Here is a 14,567-nt window from a genome sequence, read left to right as displayed (position 1 = left end):
TAATTAAGGAATATTTAGTGTGGGTTCAACTTCCCCTTAGATTTTTCCCGTTTAAGATCCACACTCTATGGATTAGAGGAAAGGTAACATAGAATACTTTGCCACAATTCCGGTACAACCGGTTGTGCAGCTCACTCACCAAATGTGAGTTAAGGGAGAGCGTCTGATAGGTCCTGTTCGCGCTGTTTCCACTCTTTTTCTACTATCCAGGTTGTTGTAAGAGGGATAAAAATAGAGAGGAGCATGTGCAGGGATCACTTTAAAACAGTTTAATAGAATAAAAATACACTCACAAACACGATCGGTAAAACTGCAAAAGGATTGGTAAAAGTCCCGCGAAAGTCGCTGTGTCTCCTTGGCGTCCCTCGGAAGATACAGACGTCTCTCTGGATCGGGTACTCCTGCAAAAGGTTAGCGTGGTCCTTTTCGCTTACGCGTTTCGCCTGGCTGGCTTCTTCCTGAGCGATGACGTCCACATACTTTCTTGCCCCTTTATTCTCTGTGCGCTCTCAACCAAACTTACAACAACTTTATTTACAAGTGTTTCAGTGCATTTAGGCACTGTTCTTTATACAGCTAGTGCGTATCATAACTTCAAAAAAATCCTGCCCTATTGTTTCTACACCCAGAAGGGATTTAGTGCACTTATTTATACATATAAGACGATTAAACATATGTATTCAACAATTCTACAGTATTAAAAATCCATAATTTTAAAAAAAAACTTTTTTAAAAAACAATTTAGAAAACAATTTAAAAACAATTTAAAAACTTGGACTCCAACATTAGTTTAAGCGATAATTGTCACATTCAGTGTTTGTCACACTCTTGAATATAACCTGTATGACACCGCTCTGTATTTTTTTTTTTTTTTAAAATTACAATTCAAAGTATCTATTTCTGTCTTCTGATAAGACCTGAAAAGAGTACTGAATAGATACTTTGAATTGTAATTTTAAAAAAAAAATACAGAGCGGTGTCATACAGGTTATATTCAAGAGTGTGACAAACACTGAATGTGACAATTATCGCTTAAACTAATGTTGGAGTCCAAGTTTTTAAATTGTTTTTAAATTGTTTTCTAAATTGTTTTTTAAAAAAAGTTTTTTTTTAAAATTATGGATTTTTAATGCTGTAGAATTGTTGACTACATATGTTTAATCGTCTTATATGTATAAATAAGTGCACTAAATCCCTTCTGGGTGTAGAAACAATAGGGCAGGATTTTTTTGAAGTTATGATACGCACTAGCTGTATAAAGAACAGTGCCTAAATGCACTGAAACACTTGTAAATAAAGTTGTTGTAAGTTTGGTTGAGAGCGCACAGAGAATAAAGGGGCAAGAAAGTATGTGGACGTCATCGCTCAGGAAGAAGCCAGCCAGGCGAAACGCGTAAGCGAAAAGGACCACGCTAACCTTTTGTAGGAGTACCCGATCCAGAGAGACGTCTGTATCTTCCGAGGGACGCCAAGGAGACACAGCGACTTTCGCGGGACTTTTACCAATCCTTTTGCAGTTTTACCGATCGTGTTTGTGAGTGTATTTTTATTCTATTAAACTGTTTTAAAGTGATCCCTGCACATGCCCCTCTCTATTTTTATCCCTCTTACAACAACCTGGATAGTAGAAAAAGAGTGGAAACAGCGCGAACAGGACCTATCAGACGCTCTCCCTTAACTCACATTTGGTGAGTGAGCTGCACAACCGGTTGTACCGGAATTGTGGCAAAGTATTCTATGTTACCTTTCCTCTAATCCATAGAGTGTGGATCTTAAACGGGAAAAATCTAAGGGGAAGTTGAACCCACACTAAATATTCCTTAATTACATTAATATTCACCTATTGCACAATTGAATGTGTTTTAAGTAACAAATAACACTGCATTCACTATCACTTGGAGAGAAATCGTTGGTATCTATTAATTCACTGAACTATTCACTTTTTCACTTTTTTAAATTTTTAATTTTATTTTTAATTTTTTATTTTTTATTCTTTTTTTGTTATTTTTCATCTAAATTTCACAACTTTCACTTTTTTGGGCTCTCTTCTTCTAAGTTAAATAAAAGAACACTATTATCACTGTTAATAATCACGGTGGGTGTTAACAATTTTTTAAAAAAAACAAAAAACAAAAAAAATTTTTTAAAAAAAATACTATACTATATTTTATTCTTTCTGTTAAATCCCCCTCCTCAATGAATTTTTGAGGATTCTAGCACTTTATTTTCTGTACTTGGAGATCGTCTCAAACAGGTGGAGGAGGACCTGCAAGTGCTGAACTGTGGGGAAACCAAAGTTTGTCCTTGGATACAACCTGATATATTTTGACTTTAAGGAATGGTTTAGGGCAAAAAACACTGTCTAGAGGAAGAATCTTGGTGCACAAAAACATATTTAAATAAGAAAAGGAGAGCACTGCGACAAAAAAATTTAAATCAGCAGTCTAATATGTTTTCACAATGGTAAACTAATGAATAACAAGCAATATGTCCTTATTGATCTGAATATTACTATATTTCTTATGTTTCAGCCTTGAAGCTGCCAGTATTGGGTTCATTATTGTGATTGACAGAAGGAAAGATAAATGGAGCTCAGTCAAAGCATCCTTGACACGAATAGCAGTAAGTAAATAAATGAAATCCCCCGGTACAGCCTTACTAAGTGGTTTTCCCCACATTCTGCTTGCTGTAAGCAAAGATTTGTTATAATGTCTATAATTATATGCTATCGTGCTTATCTGTTTGATTAGATATACTAGAATCCATGTGACAGTGGTGTGTCCATCACTTGTGCAAAATAGCACTTACCTGTATACAGATGCCAAATGCCAAATCTGTAAGGCATGATGTAGATTGTAGAAATAAAATGTTGAGCTGTAGATGAACACTTGGAGAGATGTGCCTCTTTTATTTGTTATAAAGAACAACAGGTCATAGCCTATTCTGCTCCCCCCCCTCTTTTTAATAACAAGATCTGAGTTGTTATACTAGACTTCACTATTTGGGGTGTAAACATGAATTGAGAAGCAAATCAAAATGGCAACATAAAGGGGCCAATTTGCTAAAATTGTATTTCTTTTTCCCCCCATGAATCTTATTTTTGTCTACAAATGTGTGGTTTTTAATAATTTCTCTAAAACTCTAAAAATTCAAGATTTAAAGCAGGAGTGTCCAAAAGGTAGATCTGGATCTACCAGTAGACTTTTAGCTGGTGATCAGTAGATCTCAAGACAAACAGCTTGTCTAAATCACCCTTCTTTTTTAATTTTTTTCATTCAGATATTTATTATGTTAAGGTTACATAAATAGTTATGTCTTAAATATAGCAAAATAAATTCTCTTATAAATCAATATAATATTTAAGTAATATTTTCCATGGAACAGAATGCTAACAATAGGATTATGGATGTAGATCATACTGGGACAACATCACTAGTAGTGATGGGCGAATACATTCGCCAGGCTCGAATTCGCCGACGGCGAATAAATTAGTGAAACTGTAGCGAAATTTGCGGGAAATTCGGGAATTTTTTGGCGTAACAGGAGAGATTCGCATTAGTAAAGTATGGGCACTCCTGATTTAAAGTGTAAAAAACACAAAAAACTCTAATACAAACCAGCAACAAGTAAAATAAGCCAAGTCCAATAGATGTCAGTGGGAGCTGTGCTAATTTTGTTTGACCTTTTTTTCAACCATTCAGACTTTTAGAGGTTTTCGAGTATTTTTTCACTAGTAATTGTCTGGAAAACTGTAATTTTTAGAGGTATTAAAGATATTCGTATTTTCTTTTCCGTTCATACTAGGGATGCACCGAATCCAGGATTCGGTTCGGGATTCGGCCAGGATTCGGCCTTTTTCAGCAGGATTCAGATTCGGCCAAATTCTTCTGCCCGGCCGAATCCAAATCCTGATTAAAATCCAAATGAGGGTTCGGATTCGGTTCGGTATTCGGCTGAATCTTTCACAAAGGATTCGGGGGTTCGGCCGAATCCAAAATAGTGGATTCGGTGCATCCCTAGTTCATACGTAAAATTTTTCAATAACTTTCATGACATTTGTGATTTTAGAGAAATAAAGTTTAATAGTGGTTTCTAAACGCTCTAATACCACTAAATTCCGACTTTTAGTAAATGGGCCTCCCAGTGTTAGAATAAAAATGTAAATAATTGAAAAGACTGTAGCAAACACCATGCCATTTCTGAGACATTCACCCAAACCCACTTCCAGTTTACTGTCATAGAATAGTTTTGTGTTTGGAACAACAACTGACTGCCACCATGGTGTTAATTGTGCTTTCTAGAAATTAAATATGAGCTTCCTAGCTACTGCCAGGTTGTGACAGACAATCATTAACAACCTTGAATAACATCTTTATTCAATATATTAGGATTGAGAGAGAGAGAGAGAGAGAGAGAGAGAGAGAGAGAGAGAGAGAGAGAGAGAGAGAGAGAGATCCCTGAAAGCTGCTTATGCAAAACTACTATTTTTGGGTAGCAGTCCCATTTAAGGAAAGTTTCACATTTGCCAAATACATAGTGCATGAGTAGTAACTGTAGGCTAAGGGCCTAAAGGGTGTTTTGTTTTGGAGGATTTTCACACGATTGTGTGAATGGACAGTTTTACAAGCAGCTGTTCACACTGACGGCAACGCTAATGTATTTCAGGGCAAAATGCCCAGTGTAACAGTGCCTTAATATTACCCGGAAGGCTGCAGGGTGTGTATTCATTTTGCTAACACTGAAGAAATCAGTGGGATCTTTTATAAACTTCGCACATGGCAGATTGGTTCGCAAAGTGAATATATTTGCCCTGTGCATGGTTACATTTATAAAGCTGAATAAGTGTGGTGTAAACAGAATTGCAAATTTTTTTTCACAATGCGAATATCTATAAGAGCTTTTTAAATATGTCAAAAATCGCAAATTGCAAAATTGTTTTGCAAAGTGCGATTTGAAGTTACTGTCAATGCTATTTTTTGCACACAACAACCTCGCACATTGGGTGCGCTCATGCAAACTCCCGTCTCATTTGCCGCCATTTGCGAAAATGTATTTACAATGCTGAATTCGCAAATTCCAGAAAGACGGGCAAAGCAGTGCAATATATTAGCGTTCAGGACCAAACAAACAAACAAACATGGGCAATACAACCATTTAGCGAAAAAAAAAATACGATGTGCGAATTTTATAAATGACCCCCAGTATGTCTGTTCAATGAACATTCACTTATATTATACTTTTTAGCACTTGGTTTATACATTTCAGTCATATAATAATTTAATGCTAAAGGGCCTGATATACAGTGAAGAGCTGGCAAAGCAGTTTGTAATAATACCTTTATTTAATTTCCACCAGGGAGCATTCCCAGGAAACCTGCAACTTGTGTTCATTCTGCGCCCATCCCGTTTCATCCAGAGGACCATCTCTGATATTGGCATCAAACTCTACCGAGATGACTTTAAAATGAAGGTACCGGTAAGCGTGTATTTTCATCTCGTCTTCACCTACCCATGTTGCCACTGATGTTCCTCTTATGGTACATGGTAGTGGCAACCAATTACATTCTTCATACCCATCCAATATGTTTAAGTATTACTAAACTTATCTTACAAAAACCAAGGGTGCCACTGATTCTTTAATTCAACTGGAGTCTTGCTATGGTAAATGAGCATTGGTAATTTAGTATACAAATAGGGGCAGATTTACTAAGGGTCGAATTTCGAAGTACAAAAAACTTGGAAATTCAACCATCAAATTAAAAAACTTCGAATTCGATTATCGAATTCGAAGCTTTTTCAATAAATTTGGCAATCCTGCAGTCGAATAAAAATCGTTCGATCGAATGATTAAATCGTCGAATCGAACGATTCAAACGATTTTTAGCGATCGATCTAAGGATTTTTATTCAACCAAAAAAAACTTAGAAAAGTGCTGTGGAAGGTTCCCATAAGCTAACATTGCACTTTGGTAGCTTTAATTTGGCGAAGTATGAAGTCAAAGTTTTTTTAAAGAGACAGTACTTCGATTATCGATTGGTCTAATAGTCGAATGATTTTTACTTCGAACCGAAGTCGAATGGTCGAATATAGCCTATTCTATGGTTGAAGTACCCAAAAATGTACTTTGAAATTTTAAGTTTTTGAAATTCGAACATTCACTCGAGCTTAGTAAATCTGCCCCATAGTGTAGGACTCATGAGGGGCCTTGACATGGCATATAAGCTTGTCTATTTTAGCCAAATGTTTTACACTTCATATTATATAATTACACTGAATGTGTGTGCTGGCAATATTTATATGTATCTCTTATTTTTTATTTTTATATATCTTTATATATTACTTTAACACATATATTTACAGATTGTAATGATAAATTCAGTTTCTGATCTTCATGGATACATTGAGAAAAGCCAGCTACCCACTGAGTTGGGAGGTACCTTGGAATACAGCCATAGTCAGTGGATACACCATAGAACAGTAAGTCAGTGTTTACTTTCTCTTCTACAACTAACTCTGTATTATATATGATCTCAAATGTAATGCTTGCATCTGGACCTCCAAGTGGCTTATGGGCCATTGTGAGGACATGTGATACCTTGGCTTCTACCATCAACAAACAGAGCCTGAAGGGCACATTTACAACTGGAAATGTTCAAAGTGCAAGCAGGTGCAAACATCTGCCCCATGCTTAGAGGCCATAGGGACAGGTTTTTGCAGTGTAAAATGGAGTGTAAAGATGTGCTCTTCTCTAATGACTACACTCTTACCTGCATTTGGCAGCACTTTATTTATGTGGGGCGAGCTGGGGTCGGCCTATACGTATCCACATTCCCAAACTTGTTTGTCATTCAATTGCAAAGGTTAGTGAGCTCCCACAATGCTTCACCTTGCCTATTGCTGGAATGGGAATAGGAAAGGGCGACTGGACAAAGAATAAATAGTATTTTTAGTACTTAGATCCAAAGCATTGGCATAATGTTAGGGAGCAGGACCAACAGCAAACATAATTCTCAGGGTCCCACCAAATAGAGGGGTGGGAGCAGCTTACAACTTTAGCTTTTTTGCTTGCTTGCATCGGCAAGAGACCGGTAGATAGATGGTGGAACAGGTAGGACAGGAGTATAAAGGTCATTGACAAAGACCTGGAGTAAAAGTGTAAGAGCACAAAGGGGTGCAAGAGCTGACTTTTGCACCTCACACCAGATAAAAAAATCTGGCACAAGGTGCATGGTGAAGCATCAAGGTTAAAGACAAAATAATGTCTGAAAAAAGACTTTACGTATGGGGCAGCCAGCACTGTCAATTCCCAGGAGTAGTTTTATTTAAATCATTTTGCAAATTTCATTCAAAATGCTTTACAGCTTTATCATTCCCTGTGGCAGATGGTAAGTGCAGAACATTGCTGCATCCTGAGTCCAACAATGCTCCCTAACACATGTTTCTGAATGATGTACAAGTTAGGTTATGGGTATGAAGTGGGGGATTATGCCTAAATGCCTTCCCTGCTCCTCATGAATATATATATACATATATACTGTACCTGCTGAATGGGAGGACAAACACAACTCAGTGATCAGAGTGATCTGTAGACATGTATAAAAATATGATTTGTATAACTAATATCTAACAGTTTAAAGGTATTCAAGTAAGCGTACCAACTGTCGCTTGTTGCCACAGTTATTAATGCTTGTTTGTTTATTTAGACCTGACATTCAACATGCTTAATATTGATAAGCAAGCCACACCGTATGTACATGTTGTATATCTCTCCTTCCATAGTTACAGTGACGGCCAGCTCTCATTGTAAATGATCTAGAGATAATTTGTGTTAGCTATGAATAGCTATGGGACAATAATGTGGTAATATATGTATTCTATAAGGTCTGTATTTGCTAAATATTAAACTCTCTGACTAAAGGCAATACACAGGCTGATTTTTGGTGCTCTTAGTTGCTTAATGGGCCTTGTATGGCTGCAAACTGATGGCCTGACTGACAGATATCTTGCCAGGGCTCAGCAAGGTATCTGTCAGAGAAGTTAGAAAATCCTGCTGCGTCAGGACCTGCCAATGTGGTGTTCTTCTGACAGGCATAGATAGGCTATTATGCTTACCTAATAGAGGGGATGGATAAATGTGTTCCCCATTTATTATGCCCTTCCCAAAGGGGATCATTAGTCTAGGAAGGGGTAATTCCCTGGGTCACCGTATGACCCCCCTAAGTATCCCAGGATTCTTTGCTAGGTGGCACTGTGCTATAATATAAATGCCTGAGCCATGCGGGCTTAGGAGGGATTCTGCCAGAGGCTTTGGCCTACTCCACTCCTAAGTGGATCTGAGCCTCCTGTGCAGTCATCATTAGTTGGGACTAGTAAGGAATAGCTAGACCCTGCTATAGACTCTCTAAGGGAAGCCAGTTAGATTAAGGCTACCTATATTGAGCAGCTTTGGCTCCACCAAGGATTGACAGAAGGGATTACATCCCAAAGGCATTGTGACTGTACTGACTATTACATCTTGGTTGCCTTCTGTATCATTGTACTATTCTCCCTTGTGAATATGCTTTTACTAAATCAGTTAAGTTATTGTTCAAGAAACACTAGTACCCAATTATTGTGTACGGCATACAGTTACAGTAGCGCAACACCCTACCTCCACGCTGTTGGGAGGGCTCAACCTCTGGGAACTAAGGTCTCATCCAAAGCACATTATTAGGGTAAGATTCACAGTTAGAGCAATTTGGGTCATCTCTCATAGACTCGATTTTAATAAAATAATTAAAAAATTTAAAAGCTATTTTCTTTTTCTCTGAAATTATAAAGCAGTACATTGTACTTGATACCAACTAAGATAGAATTAATCATTAGCACAGCAATTCTATTGAGTTTAAATGAGTTTTTTATAGAGATCCAAATTATGGAAAACCCCCAGATTCCACAAATTCAGGTCTCATAGCTGTACTTTAGAAATTACATATATGTCATATTACCCAAAATTAAACTTTTGCTGACTGATTTTTTTTTATTTACCAGACAACCTTATCATATATGCTAGGGACACTAGCAGGTTTTAAGATTACATTTCATAGGAGATATAATCCCCAATTTAGATTGTAAACTCTATGGCCAGGGATCTTCTTCTTCTTGTCCCTTAACAGTTTGCACTTAATCTTGAATGTATTTGTATTTTTGTATTTCATTTTATGTTATTATTGTATTCATCCATATCTGTTCTATTAATATATTGTTTAATATACAGGGCTGAGTACCTAAGCACCACCATATAAATAAAAATATACATGAATACACACATAGGGAGGCTTTGCAGCCTTAATATTGCATTCATGTTTCCTTACGTTTGGGAATGACAATCCAGCTGTCATATTGCAAATCTCATGGTAAAGGAAAAAGGCAAGGCACCCTCAGTGAATAAAATCCTGTGCTTTTTTCCCAGAATTCTTTCAGAGTACTGCCATTTTAACTTGTTCTCTCTGGAAAAAATGGACTGTATTGTGCATACAGTCAGTGCCATTTTTTTGCCTTTTGAACACAACTGCAAGTATGGCAAGATAAAATGGTGTTCATAAATAACATTCATAAAAGGTTCACACACCTTACACTTGTAAGTACTTGTGGGGATGACACCTGGCCAAATACTCTGCTCTGATGAATACTTTGTAGGCACACTCATTGGCACAAGGGAACCTTGGAATTACCAACTAGGCTGGTGGTAGTTAAATGGCTCAATAGCCCTTTGCATCAAAAGGCGATACAGACTTAAACTAAGTGAACGCCAGTATAAAGTCTGCACTCCTAAAGTGACACCAGATCATATCAAAATTCTGTCTATCATATATTTACCCACACACTACTCAGTGTCCATATTGGTGCATCAGGCTCCCCAATGCACCATGTGGCCACAATGATGCTGGTATTCATCAGTCCAGCAGAATGCAGATTTTTAAAGAACGCTGCATTATTGGAAAAAACACTGTGATTTGCTCCTAATAAGTGCACTTTTTTGTGGTAATAAATGTGCCATGATGTACCTTGTCTCAGGCGCCACTTAATCAGTAGTGACAAAAATCTTCCACCCCTAAAAAAGTGCATTTGATTATGCTTTGATTTAACCCATTTAGCTAAGGAGGCAGTTTGTTTCCAATAATTGATAATGAATTTATTCCTATATTGTTGTCTCTGATTAGTAAGGCTCATTGGTGGGAAGCAAAATTGATCATGCATTGATGGCATTCACAAAAGATACTTGTACCCATACACGCTGCTTGCACTTGATAGTACTTGAGGGGAGCACCAAAGCACCCAGCCTCCATGTATAGTATACAAGGGCACTCATTTATGCAAATGGTTACCAGGATGTACTGCAAGTTTCACACTTACTTCAGTATTATTTCTGTATCAACAGTTGGATTAGTAAAATAGAATATGTTTCCTCCTACCCTTTGGCACTCCTTACGGTTGGTGATTTCCTCATAACTCTGTCAAATATCCCTATAGCTGCACAAAGAGATGGCTTAGTTCAGATACAATAGAACACCTTGTTTGCACCAACTGTACACAGTTAGAGATTCAACATTTTAAAACAAATCTAACCCAGCAAACCAAGTAGCTACCATTTGAAATGACTATTATACTTGAATCTAATCAATTGTACATATATAATACCAAACACAATGTCTGTTTAGCCAGTAGCCCGGAGACTTGCAGTTTCCTCATTCCAAGTTGTTATGGATGCAGTTCTTTTAAATATAAATCAAAATGGAAAATGGTCACAAAGTCAATGCGCCAAGTATAGGAGGAGGTGCACTGCCCTGAACCTTCAGCTAAGGGAATGGAGCCAAACTGTAATATAGTTGAGCAGTTACTCAGGACCATTCCTTCAAACAGACGTAATAAAAATCAAGTTGATTTATTTGTTGGATTTGCACTCTAGCTATATTTCCTTTGGGTATGAACAGTGAATACAATGTGATTTGCTATTTTGTTTCCTGTGTATGTATTTTATACAAAAGATGTGTGTGTTCATTTTAGGGATGCACCGAATCCAGGATTTGGTTCGGGATTCGCCCTTTTTCTGCCCGGGCCGAACTGAATCCGAATCCTAATTTGCATATGCGGGGAGGGAAATCATGTGACTTTTTGTCACAAAGCAAGGAAGTAAAAAATGTTTTCCCTTTCCCAGCCATAATTTGCATAGGCAAATTAGGATTCGGATTCCGAATCTTTCTCGAAGGATTTGGGGGTTTGGCAGAATCCAAAGTAGGGGATTTGGTGCATCCCTAGTTCATTTCTTATAAAGTTTTGTTTGTTCTATAGTCCTCCCGACAAACTGGGACTACCAAAATAGCACCTTTGGCTTAGAATGATGATGTAATATGCACAGCTTTCCCCCTTGTTGTATGATTGGGAATTGCTAATCATGTCTGGGCACCCATTGATGGAAATTTCTTTAAATATTCTGTATAGTGTATGTTTGTGTAGTCTATGATTAAGTATCTGCTGAGATACGAAACGTGTAAAGCCATGCCTTAATAGAACCAAAGAACCAAATGAATATACTTGATTTTTATTTCTTCTGTGTGGAGGGATGGTCATTTAAGTGTCTGCTCAACAATATTACAGTTGTTTTAAATACTCAGAACAGTTAAAAAATTAATACACACATACGGCATTTCTTGGTTACTCTAGAAAAGCAATGCTCTTTTTCCCCTCCTACATTCTTTGAGGCATTGTGTTTGCATCGTCCTCAAATGAAAGGATCTATTAGTTACTTATAGTTACTTATACAGACAAAGCACTACTTCACAACCTATAATATCCCTTACATATGTTAGAAATTGGACAGCAGAATTGTCACGGGATTTGGATGAGCAGACTTGGCAAGCGATTTTTACTAATACAATGCATACTTCGGTTAATATATTGGCGCAAGAAACCTCATATAAGATCTTAAGTAGATGGTACTTGGTACCTACTCGCATAGCCAAGTGGAAACAGGGTGCTAGTCCTAATTGTTTCAGAGGCTGTGCCACGCTGGGCACCATGTTACACACGTTTTGGCAGTGTAATAGAGCGCAGCGCTTATGGGCTAGAGTCTACGAATTAATATATACAGTTTTGCAAGTAAATTTACCTAAATGTCCAATGGAAGCATTACTGAACAAACCAATAGAGGCGTTATGTAAATCGCACTATAAACTAATCACACATTTTTTTACTGCAACTAAGCAAACCATTGCAAAGGCTTGGCTAACTCCACATTTGCCCTTCTCTGAAGTCAAAAATAGAGTAGATGCTGTCTTCCTTATGGAAAAACTCACTAGCATATCGCAAGATAAACAGGTGCAATTCACGAAAGTTTGGGACCCATGGATTCGCTACCGTTATCCTACGAGATTTGATCGTAATGTTTTAGCCTACTAGGTCTTATGTAGTACCAGGACCGGAGCCCTGTGGTACATCCTTACTGCTGTTTTATATGTATAACGCTTAGTGCAGTGTATGGAAGAAATCTCCTTCTCTCCCTCCCCCCTCCCCTTTTTTCTCTTATTCTCTCTCCTTCTTTCCTTCTCCTTTTTCTCTCTTCTCGCTGCCCCTTTCTGTTTCTCTTCTCTTTTCCTCTCCCACCTAACCCCTGTTTAAAATTTTTTTTCGAATATCTTGCTTGTCAGTATTTTACATTCTCAGTAGCATATAGCACTCATTCATGCGTCGGACAATTATGTGGCATGTATTAGTGTTTAACTGTGATCTATTGTCTTTAACGGTTATGTAATCGTACGTTTTATATAAATGCACTGAGATGTAATTTTTGAATATTTGCAATAAAGAAATATTGAAACAAAAAAAAAAAATGAATATGGCTAAAAAAATTAATACACTGCCTCCCATTTTACTGAATATTATACTCTAAGGTCAAAACCTCAAGACATTTTGTCAGAGGTATCTTCCAGTAGATGTGGGGCTGGAGACCAGAAGATCACACTGCAGAGCCCTACCAACAAACAGTCCAATAACATTACCCTGCCCCCAGACATTTTACTGACATTAGTAAGCTGTTAAAGAAATACAATATGTATGTTGTTATAGTTGTACAGTTATGGAACCTGTTATCCAGAATGCTCGAGGGCCTGGGGTTTTCCAGATAACGGATCTTTCTGTAATTTAGATCTTCAGACCTTAAGTCTACTAGAAAATCATGTAAACATTAAATAAACCCAATAAGGATTAATTATATCTTAGTTTGGATCAAGTACAAGTTACTGCTTTATTATTACAGAGAAAAGGGAAGTTATTTTTTAAAATCTGAATTATTTTGATAAAACAGAGTCTATGGCAGATGGCCTTTCCATAATTCGGATAATTCTGGATCACGGGTTACAGATAATGGATCCCATACCTATATGTTATTTTGTATGTATGTATGCATTTTTTGGACCTTATTGTCTGCCTCATTTATTCTAAGATAAAAGCGTAGCTTTAAAAACCTAATATCACACTCAGTTATGCCTATGGGAATAATATGAATATATATATAGTAAGTGGTTTCCACACAATTTTCCCAAAAATATGCATGCAAATGTTAAACAATATGTCTGAGCAATGAACTCAAAATTCTGCAATATGGTGAATTCTGATAGGTGCTGGACTTTTTGTCCAATTGGCTGCTTAGTTGCCACCATTTTATTGAGGGAGCTTCTTACTGTACTTGTTGCAGAAAGGATGAACATGGCAATCACTTTTATATGGTGTGATCTTTATATGCATGCAAGTGCATTCTCAGGGTAGAATTGCATGAAGATAATCTCTGATCTCACAATTCCCATATGCACCAAGGGATCGAGACCTGGAGTTCAAAGTTTTGACACTGTGTTTATAGCATGTAAAATATATGGTCGGTTAAATGCCTACAGCAGCCAAATGTCTAATATGGGTGAAAGCAGTCTCCACATTGTTAGGTTATGGGCATCCCTGCTCAAGTAAATGGTACTGCATTTTTTTTTCTTTTCTATTCAAACACATTGTCTGTTTAACTAGTAGCCTGGGCCTGGAGACTTGCAGTTTCCTCATTCCAAGTTGTTATTGATGCTTTTGTTATAAATACTCATAACAGTTGAAAAAGTAGACAATGAGTCTATGTTGGTCTGGAGACCAGAAGATCTCACAGCAGAGCGTTACCAACAGACAGTGCCATAAAATGACCCCTCCCAGTAGACATTTTGTTGACCTTAGTGAGCAGTTAATTTAAGAATTATAATATAAATGTCGTTACAGTTGAATGTTACTGTGTTAGTTTTCCTAACAATGTAGTTTAGGTAATCTGATTATAGATTATGGGCATCCCATCTCAGAAAAATGGTACTGCATTCTGCTTTCTTTCATGTCATGTACCAATTTAGTAATGTTTCTTCGTTTACTCTTCATAACTCTCAACTAGGTTTCCCACAGTCGCCTTTCAATCTGTCACATGAATGCTTGATGACAGAGAAAAAAAAGAAGTCTGAGGTTGTTTTTGTAGTGCACCGAATAACCCAGCTATGGTCAATAATTATC

At 37.2% G+C, this 14,567-nt stretch overlaps 1 protein-coding gene across 2 annotated transcripts in view; it reads left to right on the top strand.

Moving 5' to 3' along the window:
• The window catches only part of LOC108716979 (guanine nucleotide exchange factor DBS), a 201,492-nt gene that overhangs the window by 53,396 nt on the left and 133,529 nt on the right, over nt 1-14,567 (top strand). For both annotated transcript variants that reach the window (XM_041563266.1, XM_041563267.1), the window contains exons 4-6: nt 2,532-2,622; nt 5,356-5,475; nt 6,360-6,476. In XM_041563266.1, the coding sequence (XP_041419200.1) occupies nt 2,532-2,622; nt 5,356-5,475; nt 6,360-6,476 (328 nt within the window). The remainder of the gene's footprint in view (nt 1-2,531; nt 2,623-5,355; nt 5,476-6,359; nt 6,477-14,567) is intronic.

This window comes from Xenopus laevis, chromosome 5L (genome assembly GCF_017654675.1).
Source record: "Xenopus laevis strain J_2021 chromosome 5L, Xenopus_laevis_v10.1, whole genome shotgun sequence".
Lineage (NCBI taxonomy): Eukaryota > Metazoa > Chordata > Amphibia > Anura > Pipidae > Xenopus > Xenopus laevis.
This window is presented reverse-complemented; position numbering and strand designations above follow the sequence as displayed.